This window comes from Triticum urartu, chromosome 4, assembly GCF_003073215.2.
Source record: "Triticum urartu cultivar G1812 chromosome 4, Tu2.1, whole genome shotgun sequence".
In the NCBI taxonomy this organism is placed as follows: domain Eukaryota; kingdom Viridiplantae; phylum Streptophyta; class Magnoliopsida; order Poales; family Poaceae; genus Triticum; species Triticum urartu.
Window position 1 is genome coordinate 555743655 of NC_053025.1, and position 22630 is coordinate 555766284.

The 22630-nt window shown below is 46.5% G+C and overlaps 1 protein-coding gene across 1 annotated transcript; it reads right to left on the reverse strand.

Moving 5' to 3' along the window:
- Positions 1-20484: 20484 nt before the first annotated feature.
- On the reverse strand, positions 20485-22626 carry LOC125552651. Its single transcript, XM_048716283.1, has 5 exons — positions 22413-22626; positions 22028-22128; positions 21183-21293; positions 21004-21105; positions 20485-20862 (listed from the first exon to the last, which is right to left on the reverse strand). Exons 1-5 carry the CDS (start codon positions 22624-22626, stop codon positions 20692-20694), a joined length of 699 nt encoding a protein of 232 aa, XP_048572240.1. The 3' UTR covers positions 20485-20691.
- Positions 22627-22630: the final 4 nt, after the last annotated feature.

Here is a 22630-nt window from a genome sequence, read left to right on the forward strand (position 1 = left end):
TCCTGCTGCGTGCTCTCTACTTATTTGTCTCTGTGGTACGCGTGATTTGATCGATCTGATTTGGGCACGCTCCGTTGACAATCACACATGCAAGGCTATCATTTTTTTTAGGCAATACATGCAAGACTATCTGTGTCAGCATATTCTCTCTTTGTAGTTCAAGGAATAATTCATGTCTGAATAGAGAAAATGGAGGGTGGGCTGGGTGTCTATTTCATGCGAATATATATTGTGTTGGGCTCACAAATAGTTGGATTAGGCCTTTAAACTAGTAGTAAAAACTAATTTTGCAAAGCTGGAGGGGGGCTTAAGCCTGTTAAAGCCCCCCTAGTAGATTCGCCACTGCATATGCACATACACTCATCCCTATAAGCATCTTCCTCTCGTCCCACTAAAAGTGCATCGTCAGAAATCTTGAAATAAATTTAAAAATAATGCGAGTATAAGGATTTGAATCCTGGTGGGCTGGGAATACCGCTGTCTCTCTAACTATCCAACCACAGATTGGTTTGCAATAGATTAGCAAATTGATAATACTATTAATAAATCATGAAATACATTTTCATATGATATATGTTTGATATTGTAGATATAAAACAGTTTTCTCAGTAAATTTCACATAAAATGTGAACCTTGACTTTCATGAAAATCACTATGCACATTATTATGGGGCAGAGAGAGTACCATGTTAATAAAGGATCAAAGATATGTTTCAGAATTGTGTCAATATAAAAAAATCATTTCCTTTGAACTCAAGGAGTATTAACATATTTTTACGTTAAAATAAGGACATTCTTGTTTTTTTTCTTTTGATAGAACAGTCTGTGTGGAGATGACATTCAGCTTTACCTCATGCTCTAGCTGTGCAGTTTATCTCCATTTGTCATCTGAGTTTTGAACATGACAATTTCCTCCATCAAGTGTCTTCGATCTAGAGGTTTCAATGCTACTGGTTTGCGTCTCGGGTCGGTGGTGGCCATGACTAATGCAGGAGAGCTAGGCGTTGGTTGATCTTTTTCTCTAGCTACCAAGATGTTTCAGCTTGCCAGGTTATCTCTTGCCTACTCATGGATTCATCATACAGTTTTAAAGGCTAACCTATTTGGGTAGGGTTAATTATCCTTTTGCCCTCAGTGGTGTCCATGTACTCAGTTTTGCTCTCAGATGCAAATTGTGCTTAGTTTTGCCCCTAGTCCGTGCGCACCGACTCGTTCCGTGAACTCTGCCGTCTCCGTCAAGTCAACCTTTTGACTCGGCCCTTACAGGTGGGACCAGGCGACAGAAACGGCCAATTTTATTCAGACCATTGCACGCGTGGCTTGTGGGACCCAGCAGAGAGCCGTTGAGCAGAGAGCCGTTGGCGGGTGTGCTATATAAGCGGGCGACAGCGGCGGTGACCACGGCGACAGAGAGCACGATAGTGACCACGGCGAGAGAGAGAGAGCACGGCAGCGGGAAGCTAGTTGTGGAGGGCGCGGCGGTGGGAAGCTAGCAGTGGAGGGCGCGGCGGCGTTGAGATCCCTTCGGCTCCGAGCTCCATGTCTTCCTCAAGCTCCCGCGCCACCTCGCGGATGCAGAGCCGGGCGCGTGTGGACATGCATGTCTTCGTCTGTCCGCGGTGCCGGGCGGGTGTTGATCAGAGGGTTTCTCAGACACCGAGGAACCAGAATCGTCCGTTCTACGTGTGCAGCGAGAATGGGGTAAGAATCGGGGCAATTGCACCATTTTCTTGGTCGGGATCTTTGAGCAATGGGTTGATCTGTTTGGTGTTCATGCAGGTGACATGCTTTCTTTGGGTCGATGCTCTGGCCAAAACTCTGATGAATGAACTGCAAGAAGAGCATGAAGAATGGTTGCGCATGCTGCCACGAACGGCAGTGGCCGCACCACGAGCTCCGGAAGAAGGGATGGAGGACGAAGCATGCACTGACAGAGAGCTAGCTGTTGAGCTTAGGATGTTGAAGAAGAAGGTTAGGAAGCTTGAAGATCAAGCACTACCAATACCCATTTGCAAATATTTTTGGGTCTTTGTAGGTGTAAGATCGTGGATTTCGCCTAGAGGGGGGGTGAATAAGCGTTTTAAAATAATTACGATTTAGGCTTTAACAAATGCGGAATAAACCTATCGGTTAATTTGTCAAGCACAAAACCTAAAACAACTAGGCTCACCTATGTGCACCAACAACTTATGCTAAGCAAGATAAACAACTATGTGATAGCAAGATATATGACAAGAAACAATATGGCTACCACAAAGTAAAGTGCATAAGTAAAGAGCTCGGGTAAGAGATAACCGAGGCACGCGGAGACGATGATGTATCCCGAAGTTCACACCCTTGTGGATGCTAATCTCCGTTTGGAGCAGTGTGGAGGCACAATGCTCCCCAAGAAGCCACTAGGGCCACCGTAATCTCCTCACGCCCTCGCACAATGCAAGATGCCGTGATTCCACTAAGGGACCCTTGAGGGCGGTCACCGAACCCGTACAAATGGCAACCCTTGGGAGCGGTCACCGAACCCGTACACTTTGGCAACCCTTGGGGGCGGTCACCGATACCCGTCAAATTGCTCGGGGCGATCTCCACAACCTAATTGGAGACCCCGACGCTTGCCCGGAGCTTTACACCACAATGATTGAGCTCCGAACAACACCAACCGTTTAGGGCGCCAAGGCATCCAAGAGGAACAAGCTCTAGGGTGCCCAAACACCCAAGAGTAATAAGCTTCTCAAACTTCACTTCCACGTATCACCCTGGAGAACTCAAACCGATGCACCAAATGCAATGGCAAGGGCACACGGAGTGCCCAAGTCCTTCTCTCTCAAATCCCACCGGAGCAACTAATGCTAGGGAGGAAAATGAGAGGAAGAACAAGAAGGAGAACACCAAGAACTCCAAGATCTAGATCCAAGGGGTTTCCCTCACATAGAGGAGAAAGTGATTGGTGGAAATGTGGATCTAGATCTCCTCTCTCTTTTCCCTCAAAAACTAGCAAGAATCCATGGAGGGATTGAGAGTTAGCAAGCTCAAAGAAGGTCAACAATGGGGGAAGAATACAAGCTCAAAAGGTTAGGTTCACTAGGGAAGAAGACCCCCTTTTATATGAGGGGGAAAATCCAACCGTTATGTGCTCAGCCCGCACACAAGCGGTACTACCGCTCCTGGTCCCGGTACAACCGGGACTCACAGTATACGTGCAGAACTCTACCAGGCGGTACAACCGGGCGACTAGGCGGTAGCACCGGTTGAGAAGAACAACCGGACCAACCGCCCAGCCACCGCTCAACCACCGCATAGGAATAGAAGGGAGTCACCCCTGAGTGCGGTAGTCGAGCGGTACCGGGCCGGTGCAACCGCATGGCCTTGAGCGCTCGGGCGGTTAAGTCCTGAGCGGTCGAACCGCTCCGGACACTGGTGGTACTGGTACGACCGGACCAACCGGGCCACCACCGCCCGAGTACCGCATCAAAACAGAGGCCTGACCGGTATTTGGGCGGTGCCTGGCCGGAACAACCGCCCAAGTCTTTGCTGAGCAAGTTGGCGGTACCACCGCCCGGAAGCAGCGGTACAACGGCTGAGAGCTCCAAGCGGTACTACCGCTGGGGCACGCGGTACTACCGCTGGGACCAGACAAAAACCACTCTCAAGAAAACCAGAACTGCCATAACTTCTGCATATGAGCTCCGAATTGAGCAAACTCAAGCTTGTTCGAAACAAGACGATGAGTAGCATCAAAACAGCGGCTGGTTATAGTAAGAAGAGGCAGGGGAGGTATGCCAACAAATAGAGGAGTGAAACCTCCAACCGAGAAGAACCGGCAAAACCTCCAACAACGAAAACATCATAGAGTATGCAAGCGAACTCCGTTTTCGATGAACTCAAGCTTGTCATCAAGATGACCAAAAGCTCTAAGACTCTCAAAGAAAACCAAATAAGAACCAAGAAAGATGATGCAAGGATGCAATGGTTTGAGTTCTCAGCGAACGATACGATCAAGCTACTCATCGAGAGCCCCCCTTGATAGTACGGCAATCGATCCTATAACCCAGTCTCCCAACTACCATCATGAGACCGGTAAAATAGAAAACCTATCAAGGGCAAACCTTTGCCTTGCACATGGTCCACTTGAGCTAGATGAAGACGATCTTGACTCCCTCAAGTTGGACCACCTTTCTTGATTGGGTTGACTTGATGAAGACTAGTTGATTGCTCCACCATACTCCACTATGGGTGAGCCACTCTTTCGCACATCTTCACAAGTCCATTGTCACCACAAAGGACGGCAAGCTTCAAGCATTTGATCTCTTCATGATGCTCCACTTGAACTTGCACACCGCAACCTAACCCCACAAAGAACTCTCATGAAGACCATGGGTTAGTACACAAAGCGTAATTGACAATTCTTACCATACCATGGGATCACTTGATCCCTCTCGGTACATCTTCTGCGCTTTGTGAGTTGATCAACTTGATTCACTCTTGACTTAGTCTTGATCATCCTTGAACCTTTCCAATTCTCTTCATTTGAATGATGTCTTGAAGGTAGACATGAATGATCACACAATCTTCTTCTTCAAGACATGCTTGCAATAAGCTCAACTCTCACATGACCAATCTTTGGATAATTCCTTGAATAACACCTTGGTCGACACAAACTCTCCTTGAAACCAACACATGTACTCCAAGAAAAGCCTATGGACAAAACCTTCAAATATAACTCAAGGCAACCATTAGTCCATAGAGATTGTCATCAATTACCAAAACCAAACATGGGGGCACCGCATGTTCTTTCAGTAGGTATGGTAATCGCACTGGTTGTAATGTTGAAAATGTATGGAAAGGCATGAATTATGGAGGAATTTGTAATCTTGAAATTATTTGAGAAATCCACCTAGTTTAAATGTTGGTTAAAGTTGTTTAAATGTTGAAACAAAAAGAGAAGAAGTGACCAACATTTAAATATGTTGGAAAAAAAGTGAGGAAATTAGGAATTCAGAAACTTTTGATCAATGAAATGCAGCTCTCTGCTTTGCCTTTCTGTCCAAAAAAAGGTTGCTCTTGGGCCAAATTCAGAGCGTAGAGCCAAGTGCAGGCTAGACTAATGGGCCAACTGCATCCAATTAGGCCCATTCGGGGGTTCTCTTGCGTATTTTTCTGTTTTCTATTTTGATTTAATTTAGGCAGTAAATCATAATGCTGGAACTTTTTGTGGAAGCTAATTGAATTATTCCAGAGCCAAACAATTAAGGTTAGAATTTTTTCAATTAATCCAATTCAAATACACCGTGATTTAAATCAAAGACCAAAATGTCATGGAAAATGTGCCTCAGCTCTGGTAGAGGTTTACGCCAGGTGCCAAAATAAATGAACAATTTTTAAGGGCATTACATTGAGAAAAACATAATTTGTCTAAAAAAATGAAGGGTGGAAAATGCACAAAAAATTGGTGCAGCTGGGGACTCAAACCCAGGACCGCGTGGGTTTGTGGTGTTTAGGGCTGCGCTGGTAACCGCTAGGACAGATGGCAAGACTTTGACATGGATAGGGAAGGAAGGTATACATAGTGAGATTGTGATTTTTTTTAAAAAAAATAGTGAGACCGTGAATGTTTGCACACGCGTGAGAGTGGTTTTCCATTGTTTTGCACTTAAATTTTGGAGGGTTGGAAGGTTGAAAATGTATGTTGCACTACCACATGATTTTGGCCAGAGTGGCACTTGGTTTAGGGTTAGAGTGGCACTTGGTTTAGGATTTAAAGGGAATAAATTTGCATGTTAGTTCATGACTTTTTGTTTGAATGAAACAGAGGGCTTCTCACCCCCTCCGATTTTCATTAATGAAAACCACAAGTTCTCGAACTTCATGACTTGTTTAGGGAAGAAATGATATGTTTGGGCACGGACATTTTTTAACACACATAATAAACCCTAATAACTTAGATAAGATGGAACACACCGTACCATTGCAATAACTATGATAAGTTCACGGACAGTTCACAGACACATGACGAAACATGACACGACACGACACGACATAGAAAAGCAACAAAATAAAAAACAAAACATGACGAGCTTGACTCCGGGCTTGAACATCTTCATCTTGACCTTCTTCTTCCACCTTGGCCGCGCGCCCCCCTTCAACACCGTCTTCATCTTCACACCTCCTCCTCCTCGTCGTAGGGAAGGGAGTGCATCTGGCCTGGAGCGGGGAAGATGCGCTCGTAGTTGGTGTAGATGTTGTAGACGGTGAAGAAGATGGCCTCGCAGCCGCACCAAAAGACTTGGCCGAGGAGCTCGCGCGCGTCAAACGGGTTGGTGAAGGTGACCGTGAGCAGTAGGAGGATGCCACCGCGGTCACGAACCTCGTTGAGGGTGAACATCCTCGGCGAGCCCCGTGGGAGGTGGGCATTGTTGGGGAACGTAGCAGAAAACAAAAATTTTCCTATGGTTTCACCAAGATCCATCTAGGAGTTCATCTAGCAACGAGTGATTAGATGCATCTACGTACCTTGTAGATCGCGAGCGGAAGCGTTCAAAGAACGGGGATGATGTAGTCGAACACGACGTGATTCAAATCACCGATGATCTTAGCACCGAACGGACGATGCCTCCGCGTTCAACACACATACGGAACGGATGACGTCTCCTCCTTTCTTGATCCAGCAAGGGGGGAAGAGAGGTTGATGAAGATCCAGCAGCACGACGGCGTGGTGGTGGATGCAGGGCGTCACAGTAGCAGGGCTTCGCCTATACTACGAGAGAGAGACGTAACGGGGAGAGAGGAAGCACCAAAGGCTGAGGTATGAAGTCCTCCCTCTCCTCAACTATATATAGGAGGGCCAAGGGGGTGGTGCGCAGCCTAGGAGATCTGATCTCCTAGGTGCGGCGGCCAGGGGAGGGTTTCCCTCCCCCCCAAGGCACCTCGGGGTGCCTTCCACCACTTGGACTCCTCCTTGGTGGAAACCCTAGGCGCATGGGCCTAGTAGGGCTGGTGCCCTTGGCCCATGTAGGCCAAGGCGCACCCCCTACAGCCCATGTGGCCCCCCGGGACAGGTGGCCCCACCCGGTGGGCCCCCGGGACCCCTCCGGTGGTCCCGGTACAATACCAATAACCCCGAAACTTGTCCCGATGGCCGAAACAGCACTTCCTATATATAATTCTTTACCTCCGGACCATTCCGGAACTCCTCGTGACGTCCGGGATCTCATCCGGGACTCCGAACAATATTCGGGTTACTGCATATACATATCTTCACAACCCTAGCGTCACCGAACCTTAAGTGTGTAGACCCTACGGGTTCGGGAGACAAGCAGACATGACCGAGACGACTCTCCAGTCAATAACCAACAGCGGGATCTGGATACCCATGTTGGCTCCCACATGCTCCACGATGATCTCATCGGATGGACCACGATGTCGAGGATTAATCAACCCCGTATACAATTCCCTTTGTCAATCGGTATGTTACTTGCCCGAGACTCGATCGTCGGTATCCCAATACCTTGTTCAATCTCGTTACCGGCAAGTCACTTTACTCGTACCGTAATGCATGATCCCGTGATCAACCACTTGGTCACCTTGAGCTCATAATGATGATGCATTACCGAGTGGGCCCAGTGATACCTCTCCGTTATATGGAGTGACAAATCCCAGTCTCGATCCGTGTCAACCCAACAGACACTTTCGGAGATACCTGTAATGCACCTTTATAGTCACCCAGTTACGTTGTGACGTTTGATACACCCAAAGCACTCCTACGGTATCCGGGAGTTACACGATCTCATGGTCAAAGGAAAAGATACTTGACATTGGAAAAGCTCTAGCAAACGAACTACACGATCTTTGTGCTATGCTTAGGTTTGGGTCTTGTCCATCACATCATTCTCCTAATGATGTGATCCCGTTATCAATGACATCCAATGTCCATAGCCAGGAAATCATGACTATCTGTTGATCAACGAGCTAGTCAACTAGAGGCTTACCAGGGACATATTATGGTCTATGTATTCACACGTGTATTACGATTTCCGGATAATACAGTTATAGCATGAATAAAGACAATTATCATGAACAAAGAAATATAATAATAATGCTTTTATTATTGCCTCTAGGGCATATTTCCAACAGGCATAGCCAACTCTGAGGAAGGCGCGGGTGAGTTCAACGGAACCCCTCCACCTTGAAATAGCCCACACACAGAGCTCCCTCTCCACGAGCACGCCCGGTGGGTAGCGCAGCTCCGGCACGACAGGCGAACGGTTGAAGGTCGGCCTGTTGAACTGCATCTTCACTTGGTCTCGCTTGGGGAGGGCTCGGTCGCTTGGGTGTTTGAAGTTGGAGAGGATCGGATCTGGCTTGTGGGTGGGAGAGGAAGAGAGGCACCCCATTTATAGGCCTGTGCGTGGGAGAGGAAGAGAGAAAGGATGAGAACGGTGCGTGTGTGAATTCGAACGCGTGTGTGTATCCGTTACGTTTTGCACACTTAAATTTTTGCACAAAACGATGCATGGGGCGCGTGCGTGCATCTGAATCACTGCATAGCTCTTTGACCGGGCGGTGCATGTGAATCGCTGCCCTGAACCACTGCACTGAACCACCTAGCTCGCCTCGCTAGCCTAGCTCACCTAGCGCGCCTCGCTCGCCTCGCTCGCATGCATGCATGTCGCCGCCTCCCGCGCATGCAAACCCACGTCGCCGCCTCCATGCATGCAAGACCTGGAAAGGCTGAGACAGGCTATTTACTGCGGTCTCAGGCCCAGAGCACGAGACGGCCCAACGGTCCATCCAGCGCGTCCGGTATTTGTTAAAAAAACAATGGGTCTCCCAGCCAATCAGATTGCATCTCGCGGATCGCCCCCCTCCTCCCCGCAGATTCCTTCTAGAAGGGTTAGATCGACGGCCCTTGATCGCCGCTAGGGTTAGATGAACGATCCTTGTTCAGCGCTAGGGTTAGCGGGGTTTGGGAGGGGTTTGGAGCAGTCAAAGCTATGTTTGACCAGATTTCAAATGAGCATAATAAATTAAGTAAAAATCAGAAAAATAAAAAACCTGCGCACATAGTCTTCTTATGTCATATATTAACGATTTAAGTTGATAAACAAGCTTTACATACATTTAAATGATAAGTTCATTTGTATTGTATGATATCTCGAGTATCTCAAACTCTCTTGTATGAAGTGAAGAGAAGTGTTTTGGGGAAATGAACATGAAAATTTCAAAAAACTAACCACAACTTCATTTTGGAGTGACTAAGAAGGATCCAGGCTTAGTTTTTCATTTTGATGTTTTACACTTGTTTAAATCTTGGTCAAAGTTAAGTTTGACCAGAATTCAAATGAGCAAAACAAATTTAGAAAAAATCAAAAAATGGAAAAACCAGCGCACATAGTCTGTACATATAGAATATATGTGTAGGAAAGTTATTTGGCTGATTTAGACAAGGTCGAAATTTTTTTTGCTTAGAAATGAGGCCGTTTACCCTACCTTTGGACCCCTCTTTTTAGCACATTTTTCATGAAAATTTCAAAAAGCTCACCACAACTTCATTATGGATTGACTAAGAAGTATCCAGGCTTAGTTTTTTATTTTGATGTTTTAGACTTGTTTAAATCTTGGTCAAAGTTAGGTTTGACCAGAATTTAAATGAGCAAAACAAAATTCAAAAAAATCAAAAAAGGAAAAACCATGTGCTCATTCAAACATCATCCAACAAATATTTAAACATCATGTCAAACATACTTCTAACATAGGTCCAACATCATCCAACAGAAATACAACATGTCAAGTGATAAATGTTTCATAATACAACATCATCCTTTATTATTCATAATGTTTCATAATTATTCATAGATATCGTTGGGGCTTCTGTCTGTTCCTTGAGCTTCTTGCCATCACTTTGCTCCTCGTGCACCTTGTGCTCATTGTTTCTTCTCTTCTTCTCTTGGTTGTCGGTACGTTGCGCGTCTTCTTCAAACCTACCATAGAGTTGTGCAAAACATAAACGGTAATGAGATCATGTCAAGTGATAGATGTACAGTAGTATTTGACCCTTGCAAGATTTACATACCTAGCAGAACTCACAACAACAGAAGGTTGGTCACCATTTGAAGCCTCACTTGGATCATCATTTGGAGCCTCACTTGGATCACCATGATCACCATTTAGAGCCTCACTTGGATCACCATTTGGAGCCTCACTTGGATCACCATTTGGAGCCTCACTTGAATCATTATTTGGAGGATATTTTGGATCATCGTCAAAATCATGCGGTTGTTGACCATCATCATTTGGAACCTCGTCAAAATCCTCATCTGATGCAACCGGCTGTTGACCATCATTTTCATCATCTGTTGAGGCAACCGGCTGCTGGCCAACATTTTCATCGAAGCCTTCATCGAAACTCTCTCCGAACGCTGGATCTACTGTGTTATCACAATACTTACCAAAATGACCAGACCCACCACACCTTGTGCACTTATGCTTCCTCGCTCCAAGTCCAGCTCCTTCGTTGCGAGGTCTGATTCGACTCTTTCTTGGTCTACCTGCTGCTCTCTTCAGAATTGGAGCGCAAAGCTTGAATCCAGGGTCCACCATGTCCCATTGTTGTTTTCCCTCCATAGCAGGCAAGGCATAAGCATATGTGGCTTTGAACCTTGCAACAGAGTAGTGATCATGCACATACTGCTGTATGTTCCCTGCTGGACCTGGGAGAGAAGTGATGAAAAACAAGGCATGAATGCATGGCAACCCAGTTATCTGCCATTGCCTACAATTGCAAGTTCTAGCTTCTAAATCCACTGGATATCTCCATTCCCTCTTCTCTTTATCCAAATATGATATCTCTGCTGTGGTACCCGAGCAAAGCGCCATGTTCATTTCCAAGCCTGTTGTCTTCTGCTTCAGTTCATTCATCACGGCAGGGATGATAATGTGGCCCATGAATTTTTCCTCGGCTATTCCTGCACGATAATAAAATTTCTGCATGTATTCTATCCTTATCCTATCAAGCAAATCCACCACATAATGACCCTTTAGTTTCTGGATCGTTGAGTTGAAAGACTCTGCTGGATTATTGTGCACATAGTCAACTTTGCTCACTTCACTGAATTGGCTTCTGGCCCATAACTTGGAGTGGTGTGTTTCCAAGTATTCTTTCACTTTGGGATTCATGTATAACTGCCTCAAGTGGTAGTTGTGCTTCTTCACACTGCATGTCAAAGATGCTGACCATAAATTGTCGGTATACACCTTTCCTTTGAATTTCTTCATGAAATTTGCAGCAAGGTGATGCATGCATTCCCTATGCTCTACTCCAGGGAACACATTATCCACGGCCACTTCTAAACCTTTGCAGGCATCTGTATGAATGACCAACCCATTGGGATGTGCAATAGCCCGGTGGAGATTATGCAAAAACCAAGTCCAGCTCTCCTCAGACTCTGTCTCCAGCACACCATAGGCAACTGGAAATACAAAACTATGTGCATCAACTGCACAAGCTGCTACTAACTGTCCTTTAAATCTCCCTGTGAGAAAAGTGACATCAATAGCCAAATAAGGCCTGCAACCTGCCGAAAAACCCCGGCGACAAGCCTCAAAGCAGACAAAAACCCTCCTAAAGCATTCCTTGGTCTTTGTCACTCCCCTGAATGTGTACTCCATGGTGTGGTGATCAATATCTACAATACTACCTGGTCTTGTCCTCTCCACTTCACCTTTGAATGAATACAACAATTGAAAACTTTCTTGCCAGTTACCATAAATAGAATCCATAGCATGTTGTTTACCATTGAACAACCTCATGTATGGTAAATCTATCTTGAACTTATCTTTGATGTTCTTCTGCAATTCCTTTGGACCCACTTGCTGGTTTTCTTTCACCCATTTCTTTACTTCTTCTGCCACCCATCTTGACTTGGCTCTACTGATTGTATCCTTCCTAAGGGTTGATTCCTGGCATGTGTGCTTAAAAGGGTTCACTTTGACCTGGACATTAGTGCTATTCCGCATTTTAGATGCAAGCAGCCTCCATGGACAACCTTCAGTCGGACAGTGCACTCTGTAACGTACTTGATCACTCTTGTCAACTTTGGAAGTACGTTCTACCTTGATGCAGTATGTCACAAGTGCATTTCTACACTCATTCATGGATGCAAAAACTGTACCTTCTTCCATATGAGGGTTCAAAGGGTCCCGTTCAACAGCTGCAAGGTTTTCGTCCTCACCCATCGCGTCATCATCCACACGGACTGCATTGTGAGCCTCATCTTGATTTTCAGTCCGAGGTGCCCGTCGTAAATTCCGAATAACATCAGAATATAGCTTCTCTTCATCAACCCCAGAATTGTAGCCATCAGGCTCCACTTCAAGCGGGACCCTACTGCTGTTGTCCACACTTGTCGAGCCACCACGTCGCCGTGCACCAACTGAACTGTTCTGGCTAGAGATGCCATTACGACGACTTGGTTCTCCCCGAGATGTTGCACCCGCCATCCTAGGTCCAAATGCCTGCTCAAGCACATCAACTTGCATCCTCACACGAAAATTATCTTTCTCTTTATGCCTAACAAACATGGTAGCTAGCTCTTCATCCTTACTACTGTCACCCAATTCTTTTCCCCATCATAGTATTTGTATACCACTTCATCAAGCAAACCCCAAGGATATTGGCTACAAATTACCTCCCCAAATTGTCTGAAACTCCAATTACTAGCCATTGGCAACCGATAATCAAAACCTCCTTGGTATTTCTTCTTATCCTTTGCATCAAACATGTACCGGTCCCTTCTAATGTGCACCATGAAAGCAAACCGCAACTCCATCCTAACCGGCGAAAAACAGAGACGCAATCAGCACACTAATTGAGCAAACCTACTCGAATCGAGTGTTCAAGTGCACAACTAAGCTCAATCTAAACAAGAGGCGAGACTTACCCCTCGGAAACCCAGTCGTGGACGCGGCGGATCTCCGGCCCGATGCCTGCCTCGCCAAATACTCCGGGGTCGCCGCTACTCACCATTTCGCCCTAGGGTTCTCCCTCCTAGTTTAAATAGCTCCAACAGCCCCCCACCTTTGAGCGCTCCGGCCGGGCGCACGGAAGGAGGCCGCACCGCGGATCGAGCAGGTGGCGGACGCCCCACCCGTGGCATCGCAGGAAGGTGGTGGGCGTCACAGGTAGCCGTGGAGTATAGGCGCAGGGAGGTAGCGGCGGAGCAGGCCGTGCAGCTGGTGGCGGGGCAGGTGCTGGCCGCGGCGCAGGTGGCGGCGGCGGCGGCGCAGGACAGCCGACCGGGCGGATGGGTTGCCAATGATTTGGGGATTTAGTTGCACGGGCCTACATGTCAGCTCCGGACCCACGTCCACGCGGTCCCACGTGTAAGCTCCGGACCCACAACCACTAACGCCGGCGGACGAAATGGACTCAAATATGGCCGTTTGGCCTCGTCATAGTTGCTGTACTCGGACTAAGGGCAAAACTGAGGACAATTCGCATCTGAGGGCAAAACTGAGCACATGGACACCACTGAGGGCAAAAGGATAATTAACCCATTTGGGTATCTTCACTGCTATACTTATTTTGAACTCCTGAAGCATTTCGTCGCCAACTATGCCCTTTCTCGGGGTGGCAAATGTTCCTTGCAGATGTCCCAATAACAATAATCGTTGTTGTCGTGTTGAAAGGAAAATCATAGTTCGGTTCCATATGTTGGTTTCACTCTCCACGTCTCTTACCGACCTGACTGTGATTTCCTTTCGTCTTTTTGATCTTTGATGTTAACGAGTTGTACATTTTTTTTAACCTTCTGGTTGAGGAAGTAGTCACAGCCCAAAAGCTACCAGACACAGCTCTACGTAAATTGAGCCAAAGGTGCATGAGAGAGGGAGACAGTGTGTAGTCTGGATGCTCGGAATGATCACATATGGCATAGGAGGTGTCGCTCGACCCCTGTCAGCACTTGAGAATACGGTCGCTGGAGGGGAGCCAGCCTCTAATAAGTTGCCAAACGAAAACCTTGGTGTTTAAGGTTGAGCATACAAAATAAAGGTCCCTGATTGTAACCTTTTCTTATGTTATTCTTGATGTAAACGTAGTAGAAATTGCGGAGTCTTGCCACACATTGGTTTAACGACAGATATGCATCATGCACGACTCAATGGGGCAACAGTTGTGCTTCGGTAATTTCCTCAAAAAATAATAATAATTGTGCTTCTGTAAGCAAAGGTGCATGAGAAGAAAATGTGGTCCACGTACTCCGAATGACCGCGTAGGGCATACAAATGTTGGTCAACCTTTAACAAGTTTTCAGAAAAATCATTGATGTTTTAAGGTCGAGCAGAAAATAAGAGACTCAGGTTGTCCTTTTTTGTAATTCCTGATGTAAAAGGAGTCGCAGACCAAAAAGTCTCGCACACATATTTATATAAAATTGATCCTGCCACAAAAAAGATAAATTGACCCAAGGTGGAACAAGATGTGGTATACATCTTCGTCTTCACGGGGCATATGAACTATTGCCCAACACTTGTCGCTTGAACATAATGCTAAAGAGAAAAAAAAAGCACTCCCTCCGATTCATATTAATTGTCGCAGCTTTAGTACAACTTTATACAGATCGGAGGGAGTACTATGTTTTATAGTTGAGCATAAATATACTCTGAAAAACAGAGTTGAATATAAATAAATAAAAGGATCCGGGTTAGTTCTCTTGACAGCAACTAGCAGCAGTCTTTCCTCCTCCCTTCCTTTGCTGCCAGCACCGCCGCCGGTCCGCCCCATCTTCAATGGCCTTTGGCCCACGGAGGTGTGGAGGATTTCAGCCCCCCGCTGGCGGGGGGGACCCCGTTCTTATTTTTGTTAGGTTCAACGTCTTGGTTAGGGATGTGTATCGATGGCGATGTCCCTCAGTAAGAATGATGTCTTCCGCGTCATATCCCCGTCCCAATGGTGCGAATAGTGTCGTCAGGGGATGTGTGGAGGTGTATCTCCATCGGAACTCGCGGGATTCGATCGGTGCTGGTCTTCAGTGGATCTATTTGGATTCAGTTTTTGTTCGTCTTCGTTCGTGTGGTTACAGGTTTAATCTTTCCGATCTACAACTCTCTTCATCGGCGATGGTTGCTGCTTTGGTGTGCTGGTCCTTTGGGGCCTTAGCACGACGACTTCCCGACTGTCTACTACAGCAAGGTTTGCGCAGCTCCGGTGAGGGAGGGGCGATGACGACGGCACGCCTTCAACTTGCTTCAGTGTTTATAGTCATCGCTAGATGGTTCATGGACTTGATTGTAATTTTATTACTTCTAGTGTTCTCTGTACTACCATGATTGATAAATAGATTGAAAGGTTCTCTCACAAAAAAATATTAATAAATAAATGAAAGGAGCATGAGTAATCTGTTGATGTTGACTTGCAATTCTTTTCTATGTTAAATCCTTTTTTCTTATCAGCGAGGCATGTGATGACACCACCAGCTTCTTTGATTTATGTAGCACAACCACCCTTTTATTTAGAAAAAGGGATGACCGTCAACCTCTGCATCTGAACGATGCATGTAATCATTTTTATTAATTATTCATAAAAATCTTATAAAAGAATACATTAGTACGTCTGAAGTTATCATCTTTACAACATCTGTCGCTACTCCTATTTAACTAATGAAGGGGTGCCGATAGTCCGAGTCGAATACCAAACAAACCTCACATCAAAGCCTAACATCTAAAACCTGATTGCCCCAACCAAGCCACACTGCCGAGTCTGGGGCGCACACCAGTTTGGTGCCCTTTCAGAGGCCGTCGCCGCCTTTCATCGATCCATATTCAGAGCAGATACTGACGCATCAATTGCCAGCCCTGCGGTCGACGCCACCACGGAGCCAGACAACGCCATCACCCTACGCGCGCCCATCATCACACATCCGCCCCCGAGACCTTGCTGCACCACGCCGCGGAGACTCCATGTCGTCGATGCATGACATGAAACGCCACTCCACCGCTAAAACCGTCCGCTGGTCCCTCAATCCAATGCACACCTCCAAGAATGACGCCCCAAGGAGGATACGGCACAAGAGCGCCGCCATCATACGATCAACTGATTAAGGCTTCCCCCCAGAGGTAGTGAGATGAGTTGGGAGCTTCACCTCGATGATGCCTTCAAGAAGCAAACAACGCAAGGACGTCGCCATCACCGGCTCCGGCCACCGGCCTAAGACCAGGTTTTCACCCGGATCTGTCTCAAGAAATCCAACCGACAACCCGTGCACCATCCCGACCGCCTTCAAAGCCCCGGATCTAGCTGCCTAGATCCAGCGACCACCCACAATAGCATTGCCACCGTGGAAGCCCTAGCACACCGGCCATTGTTTTGTGAGAGCCACCACTGGAGCCTGAGAGGAGGGCCGCCGCCCCACCTCGCCAAACCGTGAGAGCCGCCGAGAGGGATCCCGCGCGCTTGTCACCGTCTCTGATCCGAACTAATCCGGAGCCACAGCCACCAGATTGCTTGTGCAGATCCGCCTTGGATAGGGACAACACCATGCCATGTTGTCGCGGGCGGCCGAGCTTCACCTGTCGCCTCCTTCCAGGACCGCCGCTCCGGGATCCAGGCCGACCGCCGCCGCCGCCACCGGCCATGTTCCATCGGCACCGAATCGCCGAGCCATTGGCCACCACAACCATGGCCGTCGTGACCATGCAGATGCACCCAACGCCCCGCACCACCCGAACTTTCACGTCGACCCGCCGCCTCCGCCCACCACCACGCTGTCACCGGAGGCGAGCCGCCGCGACCCGGATCAGGGAGAGGCGCCCCAACGCCGATGGGTGACCTGCCTCACCCGATCTAGACGCGCGCGGGGGAGGGGGGGTTGGTGGGTCGTCCGCCGCCCCTGTCGGCCGGCCGGGGCTTCGCTCGGTAGCTTCCTCCAGCATTGACGGAGGGGAGGACACGATGAAGATGACCCGAGAGCGCGGTTGAGGATCTCCTCCCGGAGCCGCCCTAGCAGGGGGCGACGCGGGGGACGCGAGTGAGATCAGCATAGCCACCCTTGCATTGTCGGTATGCCTAGGGAACAGCGCAGCTTCCCTCATTGCCCTTTCGGCATGGACAATCTGAAAAGCACCGTAATGCGTGTGTTTTCGAGAACACCCATCCATCTCACTCTAGCATCTCTGATCAGATCAAGGAAGACGCGTGCCTGGACCAAGGCGGGCGTCAAAGGGCTAGGCATGATTATACTACATCCTAACCTCATGTAAGTATGTAACTAAGGGTTGAGCAACCCATCTCTCTGATTATAGCCGTGCATTCTCCCTGGGTACACAGTTTAAGAATTGCACCTTTATACTTTCTAACCCATTATTAATGGAACGATATGCAACATGCGTATTCGCGAAGAAAATAAAATAAGCTTCTAATTTTTTGTAATGATGTAGCTACTACTATTTTAAGTTATAATAAAACTAACTATGATGGATTTTCTCAAAATGACTAAAGTTACAAAAAAAATGTAGGAAAATCTTTCAATCTATTCATCAAACATCATAGCGGTATAAAGAATACGAGAAGTGACAAAAACTACATCCATGTGCGTAGACCACCTAGCGAAATTAAAAGTACATAGATGGACAATTACTTGTAGGAAAAAATCTGGAGGCTAAAATATGTGTATTTTAGGAACGAGAACCATTTGGTATTTGCATATTAGCATGCGGGCTCTATATCTATCACTATCACTCACTATCGCTAAAAACATGTGAGAGTTTGTAGCCAAACAACAACAACAACAACAACAACAACAACAACAACAACAACATGTGGCGTTCAATCAGTACAATTTTTTTTAGTAGGATCATGTGGATCCATGCACGTGGCTGGCCTGGGGGCGCGTCGATCGCTGGCGTGTCGCTGCGTCGACGGGCAAAAGGCAACAGGCAATAGGATGTGTACGTACCTAGCTGAATGCAACCGCTTTGTCCTGGTTTTCCGACGGCGAGGAACGCATGGGGAAGTCGTCTGATGATCGATATTCGAGAGAGACGAATCGTCTATCTGTCTGTCCACGGAGACGTGTGGCGGTTACGCGGGGACGACGATCACATCCTCTCCTCGTGTGGAACTCTGGATCATGTCAGAGACGCCTACGCTTTGACTTTGAGCGCACACACCGCCCTCCGCGCTCCGCTCCGTTCACAACCTCCCACGTTGGCTGACTTTCTGTGTCTATAATCCCCCCCGCTCAGCCTAGATCGTGCTTCGTGTTCATCCATCTTGGATCGACCGAATTCTCGATCGGCATCTTCTCTCAGAGATGTTAAGTCAGCTCTAGTCTTTCCCTCAAAATGCTACAAGTCCCTGAAATTTTTGGTATGGAGAGTTTAATACTACTCACTCTGTTATGAATCATAAGATGTTGTTCTAACTTATTCTGAATAGAATGTATGTACAGTTCATATATGGTTTGTATTAAAATATTCAAAGCGCATTATAACAAGTACTCCTCCGTTACTAAGGCGCTTGTTGAAATCTCTAGTGATATTAAAATGGATACGACTGTCCGTTCCTAAGGGATACATCGTTTGAAAATACTTGTCATCAAAATGGATAAAAAAAATACTATTTTCAAACAAAGGAAGTATGTAGGTTGAAAAACTACAACAGGTATGACTCCACCGGTCGACTCTTAAAATGTTTACAACCTCAACACCGACTTTTTTCGACCAGACCACTGATATGATCATTGCTCTGAGAACCACTTCACCACCGTGAGCATGAACGACGAGGAAGCTTCCCTTGGCAGTCTAGGGATGCAAGCGGCGTCCTGTATACCCCGCAAAACCATCAAATTAGTTCACTTCTGGCCGAAAGATTAACACTGAATTAGTTCTACGCTCTAGCCCGCAAACCCGCCCGCTCTGCATCCAACGCTTTACGTACTTATCATCTCGCTGTTAGTATTTGCCATTGTTTCATATGCGTATATGCCTTTTTTATTTATTTTTTGGCACAAGATTGCATATATAGAGTTTTTTTTTGCGAGAGCATATATATAGTTCTTCTCCTACACGTTGAGTTTTACTGACACACTTGTCATGGTGTTAATTTTTTTTAGAGGGGTGTCATGGTGTTGAACTGTTGATGAACTTTTTTTCTTGATAGGGGTGAACTGTTCCATCGCAAAAAGAAAAGAAAGGGTGAACTGCTGATGAACTCAATTAAACTCTCCTTGACCGACGATGACACCGCGCTTATCCATGAGTAACGTGCATCGTGGCCGCCGGGCGCTGCTCCACGCCTTCACGTGTTGCGGCTGGCCCAGGGCTGCCCACGTCGTAGCGATCGAGAGAGAGTCGAGTCAAACAAATGATTTTGACGTGCATTGTTTTTAATGAATCCGTGTCTCTAAAATGTCTTCTTCCGCGAAAGTCATATTCTACTCCCGAGCTCAAATGCTATCTTAATTATGAATAGTAAAATAAAAAAATGTAGGAAAAAAATTCTGATTTTTTTGAACTTTGACAAATGTTTTGCATGCATACCAAAATTCAGCACGAAATGACATTCGTGAAAGTCATGGCGAAAAAAAAATCAGCAGTCCAAAATGTTTTCAAAACTAGCATTTTTTGGTTTTTCTACATGACTTCCACAAATGTCATTTCATGCTGAAAGTTTGTAAGCATACAAAACATTTGTCAAATTTTACCACAAAAAAATCAGTACTTTTTTACTGTTCATGAGGGAGCAGATACTCCACGTCCCTTCTTTCGAAGTTTCTTTGACAACCGATTAGTTTTTAGAGCTCCTCAAATATCATACATTCAAATTATACACACTCCTAGCACACTCGAGTATCCTTTTTTTTCAAATTTATTGCTCATGGCAGGTGCAGATGAGTTTGGGTGCCAAAACGCCATCCTCTTGCCAGTTTTACTTCCACTTTATGTTTGATTGTCGCAGCCGCCACATCAAACGTTACTACTTCTTCCGTTCCAAATTACTTGCAGTTCTTATTCTATGAAGTTAAATTTCCTTATATTTGAGATTTGACCAAGTTTGTGAAAGAATGTGCTAATGTTCATGCAATCTCAAATATGTGTAAAAACATGTATTTTGATGACTCTAATGGAACTAGGTCAGATGCCCACTAAAAAAATGCCCATTTTAATCATCTTCTTGTCAGGCTGGCAAAAGAACCGCCGAACAGTTTATACAAAGATAAGAATGAGTAGTGCCTAGTTTCCCAATCATGAAAACTTCTACATGATGCCATCTGCACGACATAATACTGCATCTGAGTTGTCACCATAGTCTTCAAGACCAACTGACCAAGCACTTCCACAAGCTATGTGCTCATGGTTACCTCAAATCTCCAGGTCAACAGATATAAAACTCAAAGCACCTACCATTGGGTGCAAGTGCTTTCCTCCAACACAACTCCAGATGCCAATGCATCAGCAATGCTATCGAAAACAGGAATAGATTGAACATGAGCTGTGAATCCGGAACCCTTTTTATTTATTTATATGCACCAGAGGAATCAGGTCTGTACAGGTATACACCAAGTTTGTTGCTGGTTGCGCACAAGGACACGAACACAGTTGCAAGCTGACACAATGCGTGCAGCCAGGCCAGTTAAGGATCATATATACAGTGTGGGTGGGGTGGATTATTTGTCAACCAATGTCTGCAGGCTCTGGGCTCTTAGAACAGGTCCCACTGCCAGTAGATCTTGTCCACGATGCCTCCGCCGCTCCGCACGGCCACATGGAGGGTCTCCGATGCCGGAGGGACACCCCACAGCAACGGAACAGCCACCGACATGGTCAGCTTCTCCTGAAGGCCGTCACTGCTCGCCTTCTCTGCAGTGACAATCTGAGCAAAAATGGCACCCTTTTAAGTTTGAAAGGATGTTCAATTGGAGATAAAGCTTTGATTTTGCAGTTTGAGGAATTCAATGACTGCACTTTGTTAAGATTATAGCGGCACATATAGTTCCAGGGGTAACATAAGTACCTCGCCACCATGCTCCAAGACGGTATCTTCCACCACATCGCTTAGCATTTCAATAGACCGACAAAAGCCAAAGATGCATAATCTTCTACCCATGTCCAGGCCCTGATAGATAATACCGCATGGTATTACTATATGAAAACATAAACATCAAACACACATAAGTGATAAGAAACATTTACATTTGTAGCTGCTATGTTAAACAGTGCTCCAAGGCAAAGACTTTGATTTGGATCCATGTAAGAGCTCTCCTGAAACCGGCGGGGTTTGCCTTTTCCCTTTTGTTGCCTCTTCTGTCCAAATTTAACACACATGAGGATGGCATGCAAAATATTGATGACGCCAGGATAAAGCAACTTCAGCAAATATACATGAATAAACTTGAATCCGCAACAAAACAAAAAAGAAATGGTTGGGTCGATATTCCCAGGATACAAAAAATAATTGTAAGCTTTCAGGCAACTAGCTTTTGGTGAGTACAGTGGTACAAATGAATATGGTGCTCAAATATACTCCTATACGGTGCTGCTTTTCAAGGTTTTATAGTCTAGATTCCCATTAAATATGTTTTATTATTACATGATAACGTAAGTAAAATGTGAAAAGAGCTGAATCTTTTTAACGTACACAATAAAATTGTTATTGCCCCGAATGCAGTAACCAACAGTGTAAGCATGACTGTTTAATATACATTTCTCGGTGTTATATAATTTCCAGTTACATATATTTCCCGGTGTTATACACATTCCAGCTACCCATTCATGTCTGATCAAACTAAATAAAACCTGGCTTTGTGGTACAGTGAACAAATAGAAATAGCACAAAGTTATTTCCATGGAAACTAGAAGGATGGCATATATCATTAACATCTTCATGCGCACTGAATAACAGTGTTCACAATATGCATAACAACATCTCAGTCCCGAAATGAAGCTCCATTTCAGTTTTATTAACAAGGACCAACATGTTGCTGTTTAGTATGACGCGCGAGGGAGCTTAGTAGTTCCAGCTCAACAAGATTCAGTACCTCGGAGGCGGTGACTCGACGAGGCACCATGTTACCGCCTATCTGAACCAGCCCATCGGAAGTGAAGAGCGTGATTTTATCCTCTTGCACCCACTCGATATCTGCCAGGAGAAGCACACGCAGATCGAACCCGTCAGCGCGCACGGCATGGTACACACACAGATCAGTACAGGGACAGACAACCCCCATACGAAACAAATCGACATTCTGCCCAACGATGAGCACAGCAGCCTACCCCATTACCAACTACCATCTCACGGAGCACGAAACAGCAACCGCGGCATCAATATCACTCATCTCTCAACATTTAATAATAATAAAAAAGGCATCGCTGGTCAAAGCGCTCGGGCAACATCAGGGCAGCGATCCGGGGGCGGGAGTTTACCGAACCCGGTGGAGAGATCCAGGGGCTGCTCCCACGGGTAGGGCCCGTAGAGGTCCTCGGGCTCGCCCTTCCTCGCCCGGGCGCGCAGCCGCGACCCGGGGCGGCAGCGGCGCGGGGACCGGGGCCTCCCGCCGCCGCGGAGCGGGGAGGAGAGGGGCCTCCTGGACGCCAGCGAGCGCGGGAGGGAGGAGGAGAGGGCGGCGGAGTCGGCCATCGCT

Coding starts and splice junctions, on each gene's coding strand:
- LOC125552651 (XM_048716283.1), bottom strand. CDS start 22,626: ATGGCCGACTCCGCCGCCCTCTCCTCCTCCCTCCCGCGCTCGCTGGCG. Junction 22,129..22,412: donor GGATCTCTCCACCGGGTTCG/GTAAACTCCCGC, acceptor TTCTCCTGGCAG/ATATCGAGTGGGTGCAAGAG. Junction 20,863..21,003: donor TCTTGGAGCATGGTGGCGAG/GTACTTATGTTA, acceptor ATTTTTGCTCAG/ATTGTCACTGCAGAGAAGGC.